General features: G+C 41.5%; 1 protein-coding gene across 3 annotated transcripts; it reads right to left on the minus strand.

The window, feature by feature from the left end:
• Positions 1-3,018: 3,018 nt before the first annotated feature.
• BTG4 (BTG anti-proliferation factor 4) lies at positions 3,019-7,195 on the minus strand. 3 transcript variants are annotated; one of them, XM_065040295.1, is made up of 5 exons: positions 6,774-7,195; positions 5,170-5,407; positions 4,490-4,627; positions 4,123-4,315; positions 3,019-3,965 (listed from the first exon to the last, which is right to left on the minus strand). In XM_065040295.1, exons 2-5 carry the CDS (start codon positions 5,340-5,342, stop codon positions 3,795-3,797), a joined length of 675 nt encoding a protein of 224 aa, XP_064896367.1. In that variant the 5' UTR covers positions 5,343-5,407; positions 6,774-7,195; the 3' UTR covers positions 3,019-3,794. The 3 variants fall into 3 exon arrangements, with proteins under 3 accessions (XP_064896367.1, XP_005500848.2, XP_021140961.2); XM_005500791.3 differs by lacking the exon at positions 6,774-7,195 and adding an exon at positions 5,730-5,906 and having other exon boundaries at positions 5,170-5,402; XM_021285286.2 differs by lacking the exon at positions 6,774-7,195 and adding an exon at positions 5,730-5,906.
• Positions 7,196-9,980: the final 2,785 nt, after the last annotated feature.

Here is a 9,980-nt window from a genome sequence, read left to right on the forward strand (position 1 = left end):
AATGGCATGAGTGCTGCAAAGCTTTGACTCGGTGTAGCAGACAAAATAAAGCTTTGTATTTAAATAAGCACGCGTATTTAAATCCGATAAAATGACGTGACTGGCGTTTCTATTTATGCTCATTTATGAAGTATGTTAGGGTCATGCCGCTTGGAGGACAGTGCTATGAAGAGGGGCCGTTCTTCCCCACGACACCTCGATATGCTGTACAGGTGGGCATTGCAAAGAAGCCAGACCTCCTCCTGAAACCTGACTGGACAGCAATTGCTGGAGTCATCACAGGACTTCTGGCACTGCTTATTGCATCTGTGCTATTGACAGTAAGTAATGATCACCCAAAATTTCATTTTAGAGGATATTAAAGTTGAAAATCAGAATAAATTGCAACTCAACTTGATGTTTTATATACGGCGTAAAATGCAACTCTATGAATTCATCCAGCATCACTGAAGCCTCAGTATATTTAGCTATTATTTAGGCCACTTAGGGACACTCAAGTTATAGGTGAATTTAATTTCTCTTTTCTGATTCATTAGATTGAACCGTAATAAAATTCTTTGCAACTCACGACTCTTAGGGAAGGAATGAGCTCACCCATGCAATGATGATGTAGGTGTACATGTAGGTGTAGATGTGGATGTAGGTGTAGATGTAGATGAATCCTGGAAAACCATTATAAAGAACTATCAGTCATGAAGAAGTTTCTCCAGCGCTCATTCATGTGATGTTCAGTTTTCACTCCTTATTCAGACAAAAGCCCCGGTGACCATAACACGCCTGAGCTCAGAGGTGCTGGTTCACAATTAAAAGAAGAGATGGCCCTTCAGACTGTTAATCTCCCAACCAACCATTCCTTTATGTTTCTAATGTGTTTGAAATCAACAGGCTTTTTCTGCAACCAGACTACGGAGGTAAAGATAGAAAGTGTGATTTATTCATCCAGCGCATCCAAACAACAGATAATTATACTTCCTTGCCCTCGGTTTCAGTTTTATCCGCTGGGATTAATAATTCTTCTGTTTTAGAACAGATCACTTAATGGTGTATTTAGAAAACCAGCCCTCCGGGGCTTTGCCTAACAGGTGATGATACATCTTGCTTGTTGAGTAAATAACGTGTAAATCACATAATAGAACATGTCAAAATAAGGAAAGGAACTGATTTGTTTCATTGTGTGGTGCTTTGCAGCTCCTTTGCCAGGGACCTCGCTGGTCACAAAGAGGCACTACCTGCCCTCCATTTCGCAGGCAGCAGCTCAAGTATAATCTGGACAGCTATTGCTCCGAAGTATCAACAGTGTTTTCCATTAAAAAACGTCACCCCTTGTTGCAGAACAAACGTAGTATGGATGGTGACACTGAGGGAACAGGTGAGATACCAAAACCACTGAACAACAGTGGGTCTACCTGCTTACTTGCATATAACAAAGCCAGAATTCCACATTTAGCAATGTGTAATTGCCGCTAAGTTCAGTGAATTACATGCATTCTTTGCCTTAAAAACAGCTGTAAATAGAAAAACAAAAGCAAAAAAGCACCACGAAAACAAAAATAAAAACCCAACCAAACAAAACACAACCAACCAGACAATAACCAACAAACACCACAATCTAATACGTGAATATTCATGTTTCAGCCCGCTTCCTGCAAAAGGGTGATATTTGGGAGCCTGAAGAACAGATAGACCTTGAGTCATTTAATACCAATGTTTTCTTCGAACTTTTGCTGAGACAGTCTCTGTCTGTCACAACCAAACTGGGCCACTTCAAGGATGAGGTAAACTGTGTTCTGTGTTATGCAGAAAGCCTAAAACAAGTAACTGCACTCATTATCATTGTTTCATTTGGCTGTTAGGAACATGCTTTATGTCAACTTTCATCCTTTTAGAACACTAAATGCTTATATATGTCTCTGTTCTTAAGCATGTTGCTTATAGCATGTAATGCGGGAGGAAGAATCGTGATCTTAGGGCAGAACATTTTGGTTTTCTTATTGTCCTGCACTGAACCGACACCATTTTCGGAGGGTGGCTTCATCTTCCAGTTTTCATCTGTAAAACGAGAACAATATGAGTTTCCTAGTGAAACAGCTGAGGGCTGTAGGTTAAATTGGGGAGAGATGGAGATGAATCGGTGAATACACAGTGACACAGATCTGGAGCCTCATTCTGTTATTTGAAATTGATAATAATCTCTCAGCTGCAATCCATGGGATTGCATTCGCAGCCTTAATGATGAGTCTGCCTGTAATATACTCGTGTAGCTTCATTTGTGGGTTAGAGGACAGCAGAGGGCCTTACAGCACACGGTTAACAGATGAGTTGTCTGGGGAAATCACCATACCCTAAATCTGAGACATGTATTTTAATTACATGGAGAGGCACCTATTTGGAGGAGAGACTTCACCCTCTCCAAATTATCTCTTATAGTCCTGTTTTTTCCCCCACCTCAGGTAAAAACTATGTATCAGGAGCTTACAAGAGAAATATCTTCAATGAAAGGCCTTTGGATGAAGACACTGAGCATCCCGGATGAGACAGGGGCCTGTGAGACTTACTTAAACCCAAAAGAGCAGGTGGAGCTCAGTTCAGCAACAATTGCACATGGAAAAACAAAGGAAATTCTCAGTAGCCTCTTCTCATAGTTTTAGGCATAGTCATAGGCATGCAAAGACGCACTTCTAAAATTGTAGACATTTTATAGGCTGTAAAACAACTAATACTGTACTTGTTTTTATTGTTACAAGAGTTCTAAGAACAAAATGATTTTGTGTTTTGAAAACAGAAATACACTCTTCATCTCACTTGGCAAAATGTGTGTGCTGCACAGTAAGGAGTTGCAAAAGCTAATTCTTTCTTAAGGATTTGTTATATCACCTGTTAAAAGGATAGCCTGAGTTATGAGCTGATACATGCTGATCAGTCAAGTGCTAACTAATTGTAATTCAGAATTTTAGCCCCACAGCGTAATCAGCAGACAATGAGGGAGTAGGTGGCAAGCAGAGGCAGTCGGAAAATATACCATAAGTCAACAGGACAAAGTTGTGTTGATGCTGATTGTATGAGACCACATTTTTTTACTCAGCCCTGGAACCAATACAGTTTTGAAGCCCAGTAGTATTCCTGTGAGTCTCCATCTGTCAGGAGTTCTGCACTAGCTAGAAGACAACTTGACCCAAGTGCCCTATGGACCACCATATTGCTTACTTAAACATAACAGCTCCATCATTCTACTAGGCAACACACTAGCTTACAGCTCCAAAAGCTACACCACCATGCTCACCCGTCTCCTGCCCACAAGACTCTCTTCTTCCGACAAGTTAGCTGTAGTCTAGAGCCAAGAGCCTAGCTGGCACTCTCGCACAGCTGCCTATACCAAAACCTCACTCAAAGGGAGCATGGAGGCAATCCTGCTCGTGATGTGCAGATGTTTTGCTGACCACACATCTCAGAAGTACACTTCTGCCCTTGCTACCTTTGCCAGAAGGAAGCAGACTGTCTTCCAAAGCAGCTTGGAGGATGCTTTTGTCTTCCTTGACTTGCTTGCCTTTTCACCAAAGAGCTTTAAAAAACACAAACAAAACAAGTAGGTGTATTGATACATGCATTTCCTTTTTAACTTACAAGTCTCACGTATAATCTTTTAAACATTTTATTGATGTTAAACAAACCCAAAAGTTTCAGGTGTACAAAAAAAAGAGACAGGGACTAGACAGTAAGAGCTTTTTGTTTTTGTGAAACTTGCAGTGCCAGCCTTCATCTCATAGTTCAGTGTTTCAACAGGTGCAGCCACAGATCTACCACTTGGTATTGATCCAGTGGTATCTATCAACACGCGGTCCTGTGAAAGCAGCTGTTGGCTTGCTGACTTTGTAGCCTCTGTGCTGGGCATAGTGAGAGCCATCAGTCATATAGGTCCTCCTATGAAGATACTGAGACCAGGGCTGTGCCTTGCAGCAGTCACTGAACTAAACAGCAAGAAACAAGATAACATTAAGATGTGTTTGGGAAAGAGGGGATACGAGTCTGGCCATCAGTTTAAGTCTGTTGTACTCCCTCATGAGTGAACCTGGAGGGCAGATGCTAGCTCTTACCAAAAGCTACCTGCCATTTCTACACGCTTACCTGATAGATACTGTTAGGATTGCTGACAATAGGTATAGCTTTTGGCTCCTTGAAGTTCTCCTCATCTGAAGAAACGTCAGAATGATAGTCTAAAGCTGCTCTGTCGGCAGCATAGCTGATCTGCTGAGGAAGCTCTGGGTTCTCCTCTCCTTCAAACTGCGCAATTGTGAAGGGACGGTTCTTCTCACCATATCTGAAAGTGACTCTGTTTGTATAATGCAGTTCTGCACTAGTAGTATGGACATCTGTTAGTCATCAGCTGACACTAGTAAGTACACCTCAGACACTAAAACTCTAGTAAAAGGCTTTGTGTTGATCAGGTTTGTACAGAACCTTTGACATGTGTTATCACAGCTGCTCAACTCACCTGCAACACACCTCAAATGGATCAACCCACAGTGTCATCTCTTTGGGCAAACCAAGCTTATTAAAGTCCACATTACTCTCCACACAAGCTTGCTCCAGCAGTGGATCTCTTGTCTGGTGTCTGTTTATCCTTATACACCTAGATAAGAACAAAACATAGAGGGATTTAAGATTTCACTGCAAGTTTTGCTCATTCCAAGGTAGGCTTAAGTTCACTATTGACTTTCTCAGCATATTTAGCCCTTGTTGATGCAAGATCTCATAGCCCCAACCAGCAACTTAGCCTAACATGCTGATTTATAAAGTCAAACAAGTTTTTGTTTGGAACTCAAGACAGCAACTCACTTCACTGGTAATTTGTAGAGAATTAAAAGCAGTTACAGCAATTCCACAAGTCAGCTTAAGACCGCTTGGATTTTGCATTCAGTAAGCCAGAGGGCTACACAAGACGCTTTGTGCGTATTGTCTGAAGATGTCTAGTCATAGCTACACAGGCACACACTGTGAATCCACTTTCAATATTGATGCACATTTACCAGCTAATAATGCTGCTTCTCTCTAAATTGTCCTCTTTCAATTTGTGTCACTTACATCCAATTTAAGGCTTCCAGGCATGGTAAGAGCACTCACTGCCTCTTGAATGTCACGCAGAGGCTCCCCTTCCACTAATGGTCCCCTTACCTGAAGGCTTGTCCTCTGGATGGATTGTCCAAGTACCAGTGATTCTTATACTTTTCAAACAGTATTGTCGTCAGCTTAGCTGCAAATTTCTCCATTTTGTGTTTGCTCAGCTTGTCTTCCCTTTTCACCAGCTTCATGATGAAGAAGACTGTGGCAGCAATTTCATCTTTCATTTTAAACGGAAGCACACAAGGTGCTTTAGCTGTTGGATAGTCCTCAGCAGAGATGAGACACTACACTAGAGAGATTTAACAATTAAGGTAGTATCAAGTTCCAGGGACAGATATTGCAAAACCTGCATAAGCCACAACAGATGGAGCCTAGATAAGCCCAATTGCTAAACAACTGATCAACTTAGCTCTGGGTAGTGAAACCAGTTTAATGCATTGCTAGAAGGCACTTACTAAGCAAGTTAACTGGGCCTGTATATATATATGTTTTTTTAAAAGAAGGAGTTGATAAGATAGTACTCCTTGTTACATGGCACTTCTACAGTCAACAATCAATAGTTCTTACAAATACATCATTCTTTTATACATAGTGAAGACCGCAAATTTTACCTTTGCAGACCAGAACTGTTGAAAAACCTGAGATAGACTTTATAAACAGCTACAGACAGTCACCAAGGAAACAGATCAAATGCTACAAGAACCTATGTCACTTATATAATAGAGTAGGAGAGAAAAAGAACAGAAAAAACCAACACCCCACTCTCCCCTCACTCTTCCTGTAGGCTGGCTTGCTTGGGGCTTATATAGAGCAGGACATCACGTGGCTCTGAGGAATGTAACGATATTCAGGTGTGCACCATTAGATTAACGAACATGCTGCTGTGAAAGGTATTTCCAATCTACTCATTCTTGTTCCAATATCAGCTCCTTTTTTGGGGGTGTTTTTAATTGCTTCAGTACTGTAGTCCGTTGTGTCCATCAGTCTGTCTCACAAAGGTTTGTGCAATGCTTAAGTGAAATATTCGCCATGAGAACAATATGCTCCACTCCCTTCAGCATCTTGGTGGCTGCGCTGGACTCTCTCCAGCAGTTCCCTGTCCTGCTGGAACTGAGGGGCCACAGCTGGACACAAGATTCCAGGTGTGGTCTCCCCAGGGCAGAGCAGAGGGGCAGGAGAACCTCTCTGACCTACTCACCACCCCCTTCTAACCCACCCCAGGTACCATTGGCTTCCTGGCCACAAGGGCCCAGTGCTGGCTCATGGTCACCCTGCTGTCCCCAGGACCCCCAGGTCCCTTTGCCCTACACTGCTCTCTAATAGTCAAGATAAAAGAACAAATTAAGGCAAAAAGACCTCAGTATTTAAATTGGCTTTTAATTTGACTATAGACGTTGCAGCCAAGCAATTCAAGTGCTTACATTTCAGTCTTGTGATAGATTGCGACACGAGACAGGGGATAAGAAAAATAAAGTGTGACGCTGCACATTTACAGAAGCACATGTCTATGCAGAAGTGTAATATAGACCATGAATTTCTGGCTATTTCTGGAGTTCCTTTCTCCTCCACTCACACAGTTAAACTAACTATTGCACTTTGCAGTTTCTTTTTGCATCACAAAAAAAAACAAAACCAAAAATAAAACCAAAACTTACCAGGCATTGAGTAGAAATTCTGATTTTAGGGCATGAGTAGTAAATTGCCAAAAAAAAGTCCTCTCTTTCTTTTTCTCACATGTCAAAATACTTCCGTAACTAATGGCCAGCCTTCAGTAATCACTCAAATGAAAGAGAATCGAAGTCTGAGACAGACAATGAATGTTCAGAAGAAGCATTCAGCAGTGCCAGGAGCCAAGCTTTCATATAGTACACCAGTGTTTCGACCACAAGAGTATCCTTATCATATGCTCTGCTCCGCACTTGGTTGCTTGTGATGACACATCAGGATTTTGTCCCATAAACAAGCCGTGAGTCACTCCTTCCCTTTCGCATCTGGCATAAGAGGACGATGGTAACCTGTTCTATGCTTTCTGGAGAACGATGCAGGACAACAGGAAACAACTGCTGTGCATTGCTGGGCAGAATTCCCCTACAGCGTAGTTTAGGAGTTGGTTAACCTCTTTCTGTGCAGCCTGTGAAGAGTTTTACTTGCTGCTGATGGCCTCCAGCACACCAAAATTAGCAACAAATTAGTGTTCTTGAACAGGCAAACTGGATTCTCATGTCTGAATTTTATTCTAGAGATTAAAACTGGGAGCAACTATCACATATCTGGGGCTTTTAAACTCCGCTGACAAAACGGCTGTCCAGGAACATATCAAATGAGAGTAGGATTTGCCACCTGAAAATTATGAATAATGCACATAATTATGGTTTTTTAGGTTCTTCTCAATAATAGTTTAGTCCGCTCAGGGTTTCATGCACAATCACAGCCATATAGACTGCAACTCCTCTAGGATGATGCTGTCTTTCTCAGCAAAGTTTAGTAAGTTGCTATTTAGTCTGGTTTCTCTGCCTTCATGTCATTTTTTCACAATATCATATTATAATCTAATAAAGGATATGACTTCTTCCTATGAACCTTGTTTTCCTTTTGTTCTTGAACTATTAAGGCTAAAATAACAGCAGCAGGCATCCCAGGGAGTCCATCCCCTGTCCTGGAGCCCATAATTCGATCATAGTTTCCATGTAGGATCTAACTCTGACACAGTTTAGTCTCGAGTATCCAGTTACCATCTTTTCCTCAATAAATGGTTTGGATCAGTAGGACACAAGTTGATGGGGCATTGAACTGTTTCCTGCCTTCCTACTTTCTCCAACTTGTCCAGACAAGCCCTGTGAGTTGGGAAATTTGGTGCCTGGAGAGTGAATTGACCAGACAATCGAAGAGAAGCCAGAATCCCCACACCACCTCCTCTTGTTGAGTTACTTGTTCCCATAGTTAACATACAAACTTTGAGTCAGCAGTAAACAAACCCTCCATCTGAGAAACCAGGTTGCAGCAGTGCAATCAGTCGTGCAATGAGGTGATGTTTCTTGGATGGCAGGAGGCCAAATCCAGGCAAAACTGCACACACTTTGAACAACAAACATAGGAAAAATTCGGCAAAGTTCTTGGCAATTCAATCAGTCGACTCTAATTATTAAGGTTGTCATTGATACAGAGGGAAGGTGGTGAGAACCTTTTATCTTGGTGCTTTTAATAGCACGCAGTAGTTCATAATTATTTCTGTTAATGACTAGAATAGCAGAGAATATTTCTGGGGTTCCATTTCGGCGACAAGAAAAGCCGTCTCTTTTAATTAGGTAGATTAATTGAACTCAAATCCTTCATAATCGCTTATCACAGACTTGAAGAAAACATAGCCCTGAGTACTCCATTTGGATGATAAGAAGCTAAGAAACAGAATGTCAAAACCAAAATGTGAACAGTCCATCCGAATGTGAGCTCCACTAAATAAGAGTCAATAAACTGTGCTCCCACTCATTCCCGGTCACATCCAAACAGGACCTGTTAGCATCCCAGCAGATTCTGCAAAGAACATGTTCTGACTGACATAACGCATAAGATAAATGAGTAGACATCTGCACCTCTTGTTAAATGGTATTGCTGGGTTTTAATCCTTATAAGGATGAGAAAGAAAACAAAACAAAACGAACCACTGAACCCCCTTGTGTTACAGTGCCTGTGACCCAGAGCTCACTGAAATCAATGGAAATCTGTCCAGAGAGTTCAGTGAGATGCAGATCAGGTCCCTCACTCAGCACAAGCATTCTTAGCTGGATTAAATTATGGGTCTCTTGGGTCACCAGGCAAGCCTGGACATGAGCAGGAGAGTCAGACCCAGTTTCTCTAGTAACTGCAGGCCAAACCAAGAGCAAACAGTTTCCCTGAACACTCTACTGGCAAGAGTCACCCCTGCAGAATTTCTTATGCTTTTCTTGCTTTTAAAGATGGAGTCCATGGAGCTAACAAAACAAAGTGCAGCAATCTTCCTTCTACAAGTCTTTTGGGTTTTGTGGATGATGTATGACAGACAATTTCTTCAGGTAAGCAGCAGAAGTTTGTAACTGTTGATATAAAAGTCAGTAAGCCTGACTTGTTTCCATATGGGAAAACATCCTGGGTGTCAATCTTCTTGAGTAAAGCACTTTGCATTTGCTTTGTCAGGCTATATATTGTCCTGGTCACATTCAGAAGTATCATGTGACAGCAATGTACAATGGTAGTGCTGCACGGGCACAGCACCAATTGATAATGCCTTTATGTCGGAGGGCAGAAGAAACCTCATATCTGGATGTTAAAAACTTAAACCTTTATTTAAATCATGCAGTCTCTAGGCTAAGAATTATTTTCAACAGAAACAAGACAGAAACTGTTTCAAATCAAAGCCACAAACTAAAATCTTAGTACATTGCTTGCTCACAATTTTTTCCCTTTCAGATATATAACTAGGCAACTTCTGGGCTTGCTGAAAGGGCTTAAGAATAGGTATTTCAGAAATGAACCGTATTCTAATTAAGGTTTTCATCTTTACTTGATTCCTTATTTATTCAATGGTGGTTCTGCAAAAACCTAAGTGATAAGTACTTGCAGATAATTGCTCTTGATTTTGCCATGAGCACTGTATTTCATTATGCAAAGCACACGCACCCGTATGGCTGTGCTAATTACACTGATGCAGAGAAGCCTCTTGCCCAAGGAAAACACTCACTGGTGCAAAAGTTGTTTGATTCAAGGTCTGTGAGAACACTCATGTTGTGCAGGTAAGCAGGGAGACCTCGATGATACGACAAAAGTGTGTCATACAGGGCAGATGCAGGAGATAAGGAGGTATATTACACAACTGTTGAAGATGTTCT

Source organism: Columba livia, chromosome 24, assembly GCF_036013475.1.
Source record: "Columba livia isolate bColLiv1 breed racing homer chromosome 24, bColLiv1.pat.W.v2, whole genome shotgun sequence".
Lineage (NCBI taxonomy): Eukaryota > Metazoa > Chordata > Aves > Columbiformes > Columbidae > Columba > Columba livia.